Below are 15,870 nucleotides of genomic sequence, written 5' to 3'. Positions count from 1 at the left end.
ACTACCGAAATCTCCTCACCTAGGAGATGGATCTCTGTGTAGCCAAATGTGAAATAGAAACCTTCAAATTCTGAATTATAAATGTTCCTTTGCACTTTCCCTGAGAAAAGGAAAACAGACCAAGCACTTACCTGCATCCGGCCGTCCGGCAGGAGGCCAGCTCACCCGGGTTGAGAGGATGTCGCTCCTCACAGAGACCTGTGAAACAAAGAAAGAGAGTAAACTTACTCAAGCTTTCTATACCAGGACAGCAACATGTTAGCAAAATGCAGCAAAGCCCACTTTACAAGTTCCTAACTACTTTAAAGCCACCACTGCCCTACTGAATAGACTAATGTGGAGTACAGCTATATCCAATTTGTGATTGAAGATCAGAGCAATCCTACCCCGACTTAAAAAAAAAAAATCTTGATAGAAGAATCTTAATCAGGACACCCAATTACTTCACCTCCACCTTGCACTAGAGGCAAAGAGAATGACTGGGGGTTGTGGGAAGGGAAGTGATACTTAACAGCTCTGTTGTTGTGCTCTTTGCCTCCTCCTGCTGGCCAGGAGTGATATTCCCAACAGTAATTAAATGATGAGCCGTGGACTCACCGGGTCATTAGAAAGAAATATAAATTTTAGTACATGTAAGCTTTACACTTTCTAATTTTTAAGTACAAAATCTGAAGTCTAAAGTAATATAAAATACAAAGCACATTCCGAAATACAAATAATGATCAAGGGAACCCCTGTGACTTAATGTAAGACTGCCATATTCCGCACTCATCATTTGCAAGAGATTTGATAAGAAGAGGCCTAGATTACAACATGGCAGTGCAGATAACTTTATATAAACTTGACACTTCTACAATATTTAAACAACAAATATTTAAAAAAACAAACATTTTACCATTCTCAGGCTGAACTTTGCTGTAAATACATTGCATATAATATTTATCTATTGTTTTACATCACTTTAACATCTGCTGCCTAGAAAATGGAGACTGAATTTACTAAATAAGACTTCAGCCCCTTGAGATACTCAAACCTTGCCATTGGAAAACCTACCCGTCTATAGTCTTTGTAAATAGAAGAGATCGTACCATATTTCTTACCAGAACAGCAGTCTCTCGTGGCTCCTCTAGATGCTGGCATCTGGACCAAGGATAGAGCAGGGAGCCAGTGTATCTTTAAAACCTCAGTTGTTCATTATATGTATTATACTGTCTGCCAAAATAAAAATATATACCTACCACTGTTTGACATTTGGAACAGATTGTTCTTCTCAAACTTCTTGAAGACACTCCCCTTTATTTCAACAAACTGTAAACAAAATTTAGAATTTTTTTTAAAGTAAATGGCATTGTTCACAAAATACAGTTTTTCTTTTTTTTTTTTAAATAAAGTGTTAGTAATTTTTAAAAGGGCCTTCCAAGTTTAATCATCTTAAAAAATAAGTAATAAATATTATATAAATATACCGGACTAATTCCTAGAAGTACCCTCAACTTAAAGCGGACACACTATATTTTACCCTCATACTCATGATAATATTTGAGCCAAAGACAACAAAACAATAATATTGTTCAAAAATTTTAAATATGTATTGTCGTTTTTGCACAAATTATTTGTCTCTAGCTTAAATTCTAGTGATTCCAGGGCAATGCTACTCAGTAGAAAGTATGCTGAAAAAAATCATATATTTTATATGTCTCCACGGAAACCAGTAATGTTGTGTAGTCTTTTGAAAACTACAACATGATCAGCTGTTTGTGAGTTTATGTATGGGGTTTCTATAAATTTGAAATACAGTTCATTGTTTTGTTAATATGGTTTAGGACCCCATATTTCTAGACAAATTTATTTTATGGTTTGCGAAGTGAATTTGTACGAATATTCCACTCTTAGAAAAGTACACTATGCTGCTCTTTTGGGTGTAACACACTTTTTTATACTTTTTTGCATTTTCATTTGTCTGTTCTGGTTATATTACAATAACACTGGTAAATAATAATACAAAATAATCAGCATTGCATTGTCAGTATAGACTGATGTCAAGTACATAAACTAATGATTTAAGAATAAAATGTACGTGATACTTACATTATTAGACATCATGATGGTTAGCAGTGACTTATTGTGGGAGTTAAATGCCACATTAAGAGTTGTGGCTTGCACAAGTATAAGGATGGCATGTAGAACTGCAAGCAGGAACATTAAGGAAATATATTCTCCAATCTGAAATAGTTTCATCTTAAACTTCTATATGAGCATAATTACAGTAATCATTTTTTTTTAAATCTAAACATCCATAATAAATAATATCACTATTCTGCTGTTAGCAAAAAAGATGCTGATTTTATTTGATGAAATTAAATATTAGAATGTGTCTATCTGTAAGAGTCACTTATTTTAGATATACTTGAGAATAATACTTTAAGCTATTCTGAATAAAGAAGCTTGATTAGAATGTCATAGATAAGCTGTAGCTAATATTTTTGCACACAAGATTCTGTCTTGGGCCAACCTAAATACGAATAGTACAAAAGATAAGGTTATCTACAAACACTTTCATTTTTCCACGTTGTGAATTTCTCTATAATGGGTACAGTTACACTATCCCAATTTAGTGATATTAATTAAAAAAATTTAAAAAATTAACAAGAGGTACAAGTTAATTTACTACATATCTTTCCCTAACAAGGCATTTAGTGGCCCTTTAAATTCCAAATGTGATAGGGGAGAGGGAAACTGCTCTTCTCAAGTCATAGAATCTGATTGGCTATTCCCATTTTTCATTTTTCTCTCATGGTCATTATTACCAAAGAGAGTATAAATCTAATTAATACAATATCACATTTATACTGTACATTCTTGATGTTCTAAGGGAGAGGTCACAAAAAAACAAAATTATAACTTGAGCATTAGCCTACAAAAAGGTATAAACCAGGGGTATTAAGCTCATTGTATCTGGGGCCAATGACCAAGTGTGCTTCTCAATGGGGGCCACATGAGAACAGAGTGAGCACTTTGGAACTGGATATACTAGAAACTAGAAGTGCCATTTGCCCAAGTAGCAGTGTATGGTGGGAGTTATAGCCCACAATAAACAAACAGTTGTGTATATCTATCTTGTGAGTGCCAAGTGAAGTTATTATTCTGGAAGTGTATAACTGTAAAAAGTGACATTTATCAGTACATGGTGGAAATCTACAATGGACAATGCCTGCTTGTCTTTATATTTATCTAGTGAGTGTCTGTTTAGAACATCAACTAGTTACACCTCTTAGAACTCTAAAATAAATTAATGGGGCTCAAATAAATAATTTCCTAATAAACAAGGAAGGACCAAATTAAACTATCCTTAGGGCCACATATGGCCCAAGGGCCTGTACTTTGAGACCACTGGCAAGTACTCTAAATTCAATGGAAGCAGAGTGTAATGGTAATTTTGGGTCCTTTATGGAAGAATCTATAGCCACAAGAAATAAAAAAAAAAAAATCAACATTTCCTCAGCCAAAACCATCAGATAAAAAGCTTCCCATGATTCTTCCATTTCAAATAGAGAAGATTCTTCTTGTAGGATATCACTTCTCCTTTCAGGTTTCTTCAGAGGAAAAAGCAAAATCGTTATGTATCTGTAGATCATACCAATAAACCAAAGGGACTGCTTAGATTGCATTAGATCTCAAAAAAGATTCTTATGAGTATCAGAGCAACATGTAATCTGATCAATACCATCGATGAGGACAAAAGGGTCTTTCTAATTTTCCCAATGTTTCAAATCAAATCCCTGAGGAATGATAATCTATGACAACTGGAGGGAAGTTGAAATTTTAAATTGATCAAAATCTATTGTATAACCCTTTCTATTGATTAACTACTGAAATCACTTTTCTTTTAGGCAATATTATTGCCGTCTACAAATCTGCTGGTACTTGTGTCAGATGTATAACAAGACTCGTACAGGATATGTACATATTTACAAAATGTAGGAACTACTACTACACACTGCAAAAAGAAATGCAGTTAATTAGCTGGTACTATGGCATTTCATATCATTATAGCTAAAAAGGATACAGACATATAATACAGCCATGAAAAAATGAGGAATCACACCAATGTGCGCTCTCTTCCTCTCCTTCGGTTCTGTTGCTGTCCAGTAAAGTGCATCTAAAATGTCTTGTCCGAAAGAGGAAAACAGACGATCTGCAACCTTAATTGTGGGGTAAAAATAACAATGGAAAGGGAGATATCAATAGAGAGATAGAAAGGTGAGAGATAGAAAAAGCAAAAGAGAAGACAGAAAAAAAGTTAGATAACTATTTAAATCTCTCTATTTGTAAAAACCTAATACATAGCATGCGTACAATATAAGTTTTAAAGGGAACGAACACCTCATTTTCTTTGTCTAAAACACATCTTTAAAAGATATTAAAATTTGTTTTGTTTAAAACATTTGTGTGTTGAATACATTTTTTTTACAATCCTTTCAAGTATTTTCCCCCAAAAAGTGACCGATTATGGGAAAATTATGAAGCCCCCCTGCTTTGTACAGTTACATATAGTTATAAAAATCTATATGGCCAAATATTTCAAATATAGCAGGTAAACCCTCTTACCTCCAGCATGTTGTATATTATGTAAAGTTTTATCACAGACTGGCCTCTTATTAGGTGGTACATCATGGAATAATCCACATAATGCATCATGAAGTAGCATATTATCAAGATCACTCCCTTCATGATGTCGCATACTTGCGCCGGCTGCAGAACACGTCCACCACTAGAAACAAATCACAAAAGTAAAATAATCCGTTTAATTTGCTCACAAGACATTTTCTCTCCTGTACAACACATGACAATTATCCATAATTACAGCTTGTTTAACAACTATAAGTAAAATTCTGGTTTGTTCACGTTCCCTCCTATTACTCTCAAGGGTGAGGTCTCTTTTCCATTTAATGTAAAGACTGTGGTTTTAATATTTAGTTTGTTAAATTATAACAAATGACAAGCAATGTGAATGTAGAAAATATGTTCTGAAGTATATCCACGGTCCATGCCACTGTGTCGGCTTTATGTTGGTCCTCCGTTGGGTGTTCTAGCTGACCACTCAGATTTTTGGATTGAATCTTGTGACGTGTTACTGTTTTACAGCCAGCTCAAATTATTAGTTTAGTGTTATTTAGTCAATGAGTGCTTAGCCGAACACTAAATAGCGCGCTCCTTAAAACGCGAAGCAGCACTCTTACCGAATAGTAAAATAGTAAATAAAAAAACAAGGGACACTGAACCCAATTTTTTCTTTCATGATTCAGATAGAACATGCAATGTTAAGCAATTTTCTAATTTACTCCTATTATCAATTTTTCTTCATTCTCTTGCTATCTTTATTTGAAAAGCAAGAATGTAAGTTTAGATGCTGGCACATTTTTGGTTCACAACCTGGGTTGTTCTTGCTGATTAGTAGCTAAATGTCAGCCACCATTAAACAAGCACTGCCCAGGGTTACTGAACCAAGAATTGGCTGGCTCCTTAGCTTAGATGCCTTCTTCAAATAAAGATAGCAAGAGAACGAAGAAAAATCGATAAAAGGAGTAAATTAGAAAGTTGCTTAAAATTTCATGCTCTATCTGAATCATGAAAGAAAAAAATTGGGTTAAGTATCCCTTTAAGTAATAGTGTAATCTCCATATGACAGCAAGCTATGCAGCCCAGAGGGAATACATAAATAAATTGCTGAGGGCAACATGAATGGCACAGTGACCAAAAGAGTGTATATGCTAATTTTATTTACAAATATGTGTGTGTGTGTGTATAAATAAAAAAAAATAAAAAAAAAAGAAAGACTAGACTCAATGCACACCAATGTTCTGTGCAGCATTAACTAAATACACTGGTTGTACCTTCCATATCTGGGCTACGCATCCCCTGACACAACCATACTAACCCATAGTAGGTGCAAAATCCATAAAAACTGCAAACTAAATAAGCTGACACTAATAGACTAAACAGTAACTGATACAAACATAACAGATTTAGTGACAGCTGTTGGTCAAGCCCTTAAGTTTTTGCACCCGTCAGGGAGCGCTAGCAAATTGAGCCATCCCTAGAAAATGTATAAAACCCCTGGCAATGGATTTTGCACATTGGACAAAATTAGAATTTTAGTAGCAAGTGTTAATACGAAAGGATGGAACTTATGTGGAGCAGGTGGGTGTGGGAAGATATTACAGATTGGATATGGAGAATGAAAAATAAAGCAGATTTGTGAAAGACATTAATAAGTTATCTTTTTAAAATCAGTTTAATCTTTAAAAAAATAAACTCACACAGTAAACTTTATCTATTAGGCTTTTAATCTCCTTATCAAGTAGAAAAACATTATGAAGCTTAGACAAAAGCTAAAGTCTATGACAATAATACATTCATTTGAAATATGACAACATTTCCTAACTTTCCTTTTGTAATGTATTTTTACAGCCTAATTCCCCAGCTTAACTTCACTCTTAATTTTTAAATACAATCCCATCATAATAACGTAGAAAAGCATTCTAAGGTCCTCTTTAAAGCTTATACTTCCTTGGGGGCGTGTCTGCACAGCAGCCATGAGAACACGCATTTTTAGAAGCTCTCATCAAGGCCTTGATTCTCTGCAGATTATCAGTTTATTAATGACGAATCCATTGTTCTACAGATCAGAAATGATTATATGAAAGGTAGCTGCATCAAAAGATGTCAAACCGGTGCTATTCTTACCAAAGGGAACCCCAGATTGGATGGCTTGAAGTTTATGACGGGGACCAGAAATAAATTTTTCTGCATTTCCACCCCCGGCACCCCGGGTTAAGCAGTTAAAAGAGGACTGTCATATTTAGAAGATAGAGAATACCTAACAAATTCAAACACTTACACCTTGGGGGAAAAAACAAGACAAGGGCTGCATGGAACATGTGGAAATGGAGTTTGACAAGCTGTTCATCATGAAAGCCAATGAGAATTTGTTAATTGATCACTACAACAGACTTGAAGACACAGCGGAGATACTTCTTCCTGAAGCTCCACGTGCCTCAGCAATGATTCCTGAAGCAGACAGAAGGGTTGCTACTCAAACGAAAGTGCTTGTTAATCTTCCTAGTTTCAATGCTACCGACAAGTTCCAGAAAAGCCTCCCGAAAACTGCACATAATAGAAATCGTTACTGACAGTCGCATCAGCTTCCGTTAATGGAGGCATAAGTAATGGAGAGCGGCTGAGTTTGCTCGAGGCATTAAAGGGACATGAAACCCAAAAAAAATACTTTCATTATTCAGATAGAGAATACAATTTTAAACAACTTCCCAATTTACTTCTATTGTTTAATTTGCTTCCTTCTCTTGTTATCCTTTGCTAAAATATTTATGTAGGTAAGCTCAGGAGCAGCAAAGAACCTAGGTTCTAGCTGCTGATTGGTGGCTGCATATACAGTATATACTGATTGTCATTGGTTCACCCATGTGTTCAGTTAGAAACCAGTAGTTGTCCTAGTGCATTGCTGCTCCTTCAACAAATGATACCAAGATAATAAAACAAATGAGAAGTGAATTAGAAAAGTTGTTTAAAGTTGTATTCTCTATCTGAATCCTGAAATAATTTTTTTGGGTTCCATGTCCCTTTAACTATGTTGGAAGAAAATTGTCAACAAGAAATTGAGAGAAGAGAGTATGAAAAACAGTTTCAAAGCCAGTGCAGGAAATGGTGACATACATTTAACCAAGAAAACAGTCTTATGCACGAGTTTCAATGTCCATCTGCGGAATGTGGTGCGAGAGGAAGACAATTAACATCTGTCCTAACGGGAGTTCTGTACTTTCATGGTATGGGATTTGCAACGCCTTTTCACCACTATCTTTGGTTGTCGATGATATCAACCCAGCTTTACAGCTACGCCTTATATTAAAGCTCAGTGACTTTATTGTTGATACCTACCCTAGACATGGAATTAGGTGACTTATGGATAGAACTTTGTGCAAGCTGTTTTACTTCATAGTTCAATCTTTTTTTGGGGACATATCTTTGTACTCATTTTATGATGCTGTTCAAAATGTATATTTGATAGCAGAGTTGATATATATGTAGATATAGCAGTTAGACATAAGTTGTTACCGTTTAATTTGTATTGTTATTAATAGTTCATTTGACATGACAATTTCCTTTTTGGAACTGCTAAAAGGTCCGGCATTTTAAGACATTACCCAGCACAAGCTGCTATAATACTTTAATCTCTACTCTTTTAGGGGTTCAGCTACATGTGTCATTGCCACCAATTTCCCAAGAGTGCAACTATAAACTCTTTATAAAGACCTGCAATTGTGCCATGTATGCAATTTAAGGATAAAAAACAGTTTACCACTAGGAATGACCCATTTCCTAATGTGATTGATCTACTTATCATTGGGTATAGGGCCCATACCCGGATGACGGGGTTTAATTATATAGGATAGTGGAAAACAACTTTCTTTTTACTATAATATTGGTGTAGCTGCATTTTAACTCTAAGCCAACATAGGTCTTACTATATTTTATTATCACAGAGGCGTTCTCAGTCTCATTGTCCACTCAGAGATCATCACCATATTTGTTGCACCTCTTACTTATTAGTAAGTAACACATTTGGCACAAACTCCGGTCTTTGCAAACATTTTATTCTATGATTTTACTCCATATTCAACACCTTTATTTTATGGAATTTGCCGATATTTTTTACATTGTCCAATATCTGACAGTTCTCTTTTCATATTTATGCTATACAGTCAGAGAGCGACCCTATTGCCAATGGGTTCTATAAGAGTACCTTTATTTTGTTAACTCACTGGACCCCCCCCCAATAGTAAAGTTATAGTACTCTGGATTTCTCTAATTGTATCCAGAGACACTACATAGTTTTCCTTGAAAACAATAACAGGTCTTTTATATAATAATATTTAAGTGTGTTAAGTAAGTACATCTCTCTTAAAGCTATTTTTCTATCTCTATGTAAAGATCATAGCAATTTCAGTATAACTAAAAACTGCCTAGGGTAATTATCTATTACCCCACTTGGGTATATATATTGCTATTTTGTTACAACCCTTTTTGCTTGGCATACTTTACAGAGCTATTTTTTCAATTTTAGCTTTGCGTTCTGGTTAATAATATTTCATTATATATTTATGTCTAGTTATCAATATCACATAATTTGTATAGGCGGCATTATAACATTGTGCCTTTCTTTCTAGTAGATAGACCGCTGTAAATACCTACTATAATTATTTTAAACAGTATTTGCAAAGTTTAAGTCCATTCATGAAACTAATTATCTGAAAATGAGGTTACTTTATGAGACCCATAAGTGGTCTTACCTTAACCCCTTGAGTGCTAACGACAGCTCTGAGCCGTTACAAATTTTCTCAGTCAGGTGCTAATGACGTTGCTAGCATTCACCCACCTTCAGGGCAATCTGGGAGCTCCCACCTACTCCCACCCTGGCGATCTGGCCTGAATAGTGAGAGGCATTGCTGGGGCTTAACGTTTCGCACAGCGACAGCACGCACAATGACGTGATGACGTCACTGTGCAACTTTATTGATAATGGACAATGGACAAATATAGGGAGATGGGGGCATGCTGCTTTTGAAGCCTGTATCTCAGGCATCTAAGCAGCTACAGACCCCCAAGACCCACCGTTGGAAAGGTAATAACCTAAAAAAAAGTAACAAAAAGTATAAAATAAATATATTTTAAAAAAGTAAAAAAAAAAAAAAAAGCTTAGCACCCAGGTGGGAAATGGCTTAGCAGCCAAAGGGTTAAAGGGACATGAAACCCAATTTTTTATATATATAATTTAGAAAGAGCATGCAATTTTAAACAACTTTCTAATTTACTTCTATTATCTATTTTGCTTCATTCCCTTGATATCCTTTGCCGAAAAGCATATCTAGATAGGCTTAGTAGCTGCTGATTGGTGGGTGCACATAAATGCCTTGTGCGATTGGCTCATCCATGTGCATTGCTATTTCTTCAGCAAAGGATATCTAAAGAATAAAGTAAACTGGTTAAAAGAAGTAATTTGGAATGTTGTTTAAAACTGTATTCTCTACCTGATTCATGAAAGCAAAAATGTGGGTTTAGTGTCTCTATACCTTCTTTCACTAATATTACTGTGTGTATATAAGGAGGTCCATAAGTGGCCCCCTTAATATTTTTGAAGGCTTCCATTTTGATAGGCAAACTACCTAAATGGTGCATATTACTATTGTATATTGATGTTTCTTTTATTGGAACTCTGTAAACATTTAATATTGTATGCCTTTATCTAACCTCAATAAAAAATAAAAAACTTAGACTTCCTTGACCTAAATAAACCCTTATTGTTTCTAAGCATAATCTCAAACCAGAATAATTTAAGAACCATTTGACGTGAACTGGCTTTGATATGTTAAATAGTAAGAGGAGCGATACCCTACACATTTTCTCTGACACCAATGCAGTGATTTTACGTTCTTTGAAGTTTACAATTAACAGTCTTTCATACACTGACCTTTTTAAACATAGCAGCAAAAATGCAAGAAAAAGCAAAGAGATAGGATGGTGAAAATTATATACAGCTGTTTTTTTTTTAAAGGGACAATAAAGTCTATATTAAAGAATTATTCATATATGGTGTGCAATTTAAAAAAAAAACAGAATTTATGCTTACCTGATAAATTACTTTCTCTTACGGTGTATCCAGTCCACGGATTCATCCTTACTTGTGGGATATTCTTAATCCCTACAGGAAATGGCAAAGAGAGCACACAGCAGAGCTGTCCATATAGCTCCCCTCAGGCTCCGCCCCCCAGTCATTCGACCGACGGTTAGGAGAAAAAGGAGAAACTATAGGGTGCAACCTGACTTAATTGCCAGGGCGGGCCGTGGACTGGATACACCGTAAGAGAAAGTAATTTATCATGTAAGCATAAATTCTGTTTTCTCTTACATGGTGTATCCAGTCCACGGATTCATTCCTTACTTGTGGGATACCAATACCAAAGCTTTAGGACACGGATGAAGGGAGGGAACAAGTCAGGTAACCTAAACGGAAGGCACCACTGCTTGCAAAACCTTTCTCCCAAAAATAGCCTCCGAAGAAGCAAAAGTATCGAATTTGTAAAATTTGGCAAAAGTATACAGTGAAGACCAAGTCGCTGCCTTACAAATCTGTTCAACAGAAGCCTCATTCTTGAAAGCCCATGTGGAAGCCACAGCTCTAGTGGAATGAGCTGTAATTCGTTCAGGAGGCTGCTGTCCAGCAGTCTCATAAGCCAATCGGATGATGCTTTTCAGCCAGAAGGAAAGAGAGGTAGCAGTCGCTTTCTGACCTCTCCTCTTACCAGAATAGACAACAAACAAGAATGATGTTTGTCTGAAATCTTTAGTTGCTTTTAAATAGAATTTTAAAGCACGAACCACATCAAGATTGTGTAACAGTCGTTCCTTCTTAGAAACTGGATTAGGGCACAGAGAAGGAACAATGATTTCCTGGTTAATATTCTTATTAGAAACCACTTTTGGAAGGAAACCAGGTTTTGTACGCAAAACAACCTTATCTGTATGGAACACCAGATAGGGTGAATTACACTGCAAAGCAGACAATTCAGAAACTCTTCGAGCAGAAGAAATAGCTACCAAAAACAAAACTTTCCAAGATAATAACTTAATATCTATGGAATGCAAAGGTTCAAACGGAACCCCTTGAAGAACTGAAAGAACTAAATTTAGACTCCATGGAGGAGCCACAGGTCTGTAGACAGGCTTGATTCTAACTAGGGCCTGTGCAAACGCCTAAACGTCTGGTACAGCTGCCAGACGCTTGTGTAACAGGATAGACAGAGCAGATATCTGTCCCTTTAAGGAACTAGCTAACAAACCTTTCTCCAATCCTTCTTGGAGAAAAGACAATATCCTTGGAATCCTAACCTTACTCCACAAGTAACCTTTGGATTCGCACCAACAAAGATATTTCCGCCATATCTTATGGTAAATTTTCCTGGTGATAGGCTTTCTAGCCTGGATCAGAGTATCTATAACTGATTCAGAGAAACCACGCTTAGCTATAATTAAGCGTTCAATCTCCAAGCAGTCAGTTGCAGAGAAACTAGATTTGGATGCTTGAATGGACCTTGAATTAGAAGATCCTGCCTCGATGGCAGTTTCCATGGTGGAGCCGATGACATGTCCACTAGGTCTGCATACCAAGTCCTGCGTGGCCACTCAGGCGCTATCAGAATTACCGAAGCCTTCTCCTGCTTGATTCTGGCTACTAGCCGAGGGAGAAGAGGAAACGGTGGAAAGACATAAGCTAGACTGAATGACCAAGGCGCTACTAAAGCATCTATCAATGCCGCCTTGCGATCCCTGGACCTGGATCCGTAAAGGGGAAGTTTGGTGTTCTGAAGGGACGCCATCAGATCCAATTCTGGAATGCCCCATAGCTGGGTTAGCTGAGCAAAGACCTCCGGGTGGAGTTCCCACTCCCCCGGATGGAAAGTCTGACGACTCAGATAATCCGCCTCCCAGTTGTCTACTCCTGGGATGTGAATTGCAGATAGATGGCAGGAGTGATCCTCCGCCCATTTGATGATCTTGGTTACTTCCTTCATCGCTAGGGAACTCTTTGTTCCTCCCTGATGAGGGATGTACGCTACAGTCGTGATGTTGTCCGACTGAAATCTGATGAATTTGGCCTCCGCTAGTTGAGGCCATGCCTGGAGCGTATTGAATATCGCTCTCAGTTCCAAAATGTTTATCGGGAGAAGAGATTCTTCCCGAGACCATAGACCCTGAGCTTTCAGTGAGTCCCAGACCGCACTCCAGCCTAACAGACTGGCATCGGTCGTGACAATGATCCACTCCGGTCTGCGGAAACTCATTCCCTGACACAGGTGATCCTGAGACAACCACCAGAGAAGAGAGTCTCTGGTTTTCTGGTCCATTTGTATTTGAGGAGACAAATCTGCATAATCCCCATTCCACTGTTTGAGCATGCACAGTTGCAGTGGTCTTAGATTAATTCGGGCAAAAGGGACTACGTCCATTGCCGCAACCATTAGACTGATTACCTCCATGCACCGAGCCACAGAAGGCCGAGGAATGGAATGAAGAACTCGGCAAGTATTCAAACGATTTGACTTCCTGACTTCTGTCAGAAAGATTTTAATTTCTACCGAGTCTATTAGTGTTCCCAGGAAGGGAACCCTTGTGAGCGGGGACAGAGAACTTTAGGAACTGATGATGATCTTTGTGGATAGGAATATGTAGGTACGCATCCTTTAGATCCACGGTAGTCATATATTGACCTTCTTGGATCATCTGCAAGATTGTCCGAATAGTTTCCATTTTGAAAGATGGAACTATGAGGAATTTGTTTAGAATTTTTAGATCCAGGATTGGCCTGAAAGTTCCTTCCTTTTTGGGAACTACAAACAGGTTTGAGTAAAATCCCAGTCCTTGTTCTGCAATTGGAACTGGGTGTATCACTCCAATCTTTAGAAGATCTTCGACACAGCGTAAGAACGCCTGTTTCTTTGTCTGGTCTGAAGACAAACAAGAAATGTGGAACCTTCCCCTTGGGGGAGAGTCCTTGAATTCTAGAAGATACCCCTGAGCAACAATTTCTAATGCCCAGGGATCTGGAACGTCTCTTGCCCAAGCCTGGGCAAAGAGAGAAAGTCTGCCCCCTACTAGATCCGGTCCCGGATCGGGGGCTACCCCTTCATGCTGTCTTGGCAGCAGGCGCAGGCTTCTTGGCCTGTTTACCCTTATTCCAGCCCTGCAAGGGTTTCCAGGTTGCTTTAGGCTGGGAAGCGTTACCCTCTTGCTTAGCGGCAGCAGAGGTTGAAGCAGGTCCGCTCCTGAAGTTGCGAAAGGAGCGAAAATTAGCCTTGTTTTTGGCCTTAAACGGTCTATCCTGCGGGAGGGCATGACCCTTCCCCCCAGTGATATCCGCGATAATTTCTTTCAACTCGGGACCAAAAAGGGTCTTTCCCTTGAAAGGAATGTTTAGTAATTTTGTTTTCGACGACACGTCAGCCGACCATGATTTGAGCCAAAGAACTCTTCGCGCCATAATGGCAAAACCTGAATTTTTCGCCGCTAACTTAGCTAATTGGAAAGCGGCATCAGTGATAAAAGAATTAGCCAGCTTTAAAGCGTGAATTCTATCCATGACTTCGTCATATGAAGTCTCCCTCTGGAGAGACTCCTCCAGCGCCTCAAACCAAAAAGCAGCTGCAGTAGTTACAGGAATAATGCAGGCAATTGGCTGGAGAAGGAAACCTTGCTTAACAAACATTTTCTTCAGCAAACCTTCCAATTTTTTATCCATAGGGTCTTTAAAAGCACAACTGTCTTCTATTGGAATAGTTGTACGCTTAGCAAGTGTTGAAACTGCTCCCTCCACCTTAGGGACCGTCTGCCACGCGTCCCGCCTGGGGTCATTTATGGGGAACATTTTCTTAAAGATAGGGGGGGGGGGACAAAAGGTACACCTGGTCTCTCCCACTCCTTAGTCACAATATCCGCCACCCTCTTCGGGATCAGAAACGCATCAGTGTATACAGGGACCTCTAAAAATCTGTCCATTTTACACAATTTTTCTGGGATCACCATGGGGTCACAATCATCTAGTGTAGCCAAAACCTCCTTAAGCAGGACGCGGAGGTGTTCCAACTTAAATTTAAACGCTAATGAATCTGACTCTGCCTGCTGAGAAATTTTTCCTGTGTCAGAAATTTCTCCCTCGGACAGACCATCCCTCACTGCCACTTCAGAGTGTTGTGAGGGTACTACAGATAAATCATCCAAAGCTTCCGATTGCTCATCCTCTGTTCTTAAAACTGAGCTATCACGCTTTTTTGGAAAAACTGGCAGTTTGGATAAAAATGCCGCAAGGGAATTATCCATGACTGCTGCTAATTGTTGTAATGTAATAGGGGCCAATGCCCTAGAGGTACTAGGCGGTGTAGACACATGGGGAGAGGAAGGAGGACTATCCTCATTACCTTCCGTCAAAGAATCATCTTGGGCTACATTTTTAAGTGTTACTGCATGGTCATTAAAATGTTTAGATACCTTAGCACACTTTAAACACAAATGCAATGGGGGTACCGCCATGGCTTTCAAACACATAGAACAAGGTCTATCTATAGGCTCAGACATGTTAGACAGACTTATATAGCACTTAAATACAAAAAAATACAGTTTTTGAAAATAACGTTACTGTGCCTTTAAATAATAAAAAGCACCCACTTTTTTACCAAATCTCAAAAAAAACATCCTATCTTTATGAAATTTACACCATATGATCCTAATGCTTTGAAAAGATTGCACACCAAGTTTCAAGCCAATTAACCCCTTATTGCCCAAACCGGAGCAAATTGAAGCTGCCACCGGTTTAACACACTACAGCACGATGCCACAGTCTCTGCTGTGGCCCTACCTTCCTTGGGGATTAGTTTTGGAACGAAATAAGCCTCCCTTGAATTCCTTCTACAATCTCTGGACTCTACATGTGAAGCTGACTTGCAAAAACAACTGCGCAACTGAGGCGCGAAAATTAGGCCCCCTCCCTCTTCACTCTGGAGTTGTGGGGCTTTCCTGAGTCAATTTAGGTGTCTAAAATTATGCCAGGCGTATAAAACCCCTATAAAGTGTTCCAAACATGACAAACACTTGTGCAAACATTAGATTATATTAAAAAATAATCGATTTTCCCCATAACAGTGTCCACCAGTGATTTAAGCCCTTTTAACCAAGCCATCCTTCTATACTGAGTCTGAGAATATGGCTTACCTTCCCACATGGGGATTTCTGTCAGTCTTCTAG

General features: G+C 38.1%; 1 protein-coding gene across 1 annotated transcript in view; it reads right to left on the bottom strand.

The window, feature by feature from the left end:
- TAPT1 (transmembrane anterior posterior transformation 1) overlaps positions 1-15,870 on the bottom strand; it is a 287,059-nt gene that overhangs the window by 141,707 nt on the left and 129,482 nt on the right. Inside the window, exons 4-7 of the mRNA XM_053704116.1 lie at positions 4,609-4,771; positions 4,067-4,202; positions 2,089-2,186; positions 1,239-1,308 (exon numbers count right to left, since the gene is read on the bottom strand). Of these exons, the coding sequence (XP_053560091.1) occupies positions 1,239-1,308; positions 2,089-2,186; positions 4,067-4,202; positions 4,609-4,771 (467 nt within the window). The remainder of the gene's footprint in view (positions 1-1,238; positions 1,309-2,088; positions 2,187-4,066; positions 4,203-4,608; positions 4,772-15,870) is intronic.

The sequence above is a fragment of the Bombina bombina genome, chromosome 2 (genome assembly GCF_027579735.1).
Source record: "Bombina bombina isolate aBomBom1 chromosome 2, aBomBom1.pri, whole genome shotgun sequence".
In the NCBI taxonomy this organism is placed as follows: domain Eukaryota; kingdom Metazoa; phylum Chordata; class Amphibia; order Anura; family Bombinatoridae; genus Bombina; species Bombina bombina.
This window is presented reverse-complemented; position numbering and strand designations above follow the sequence as displayed.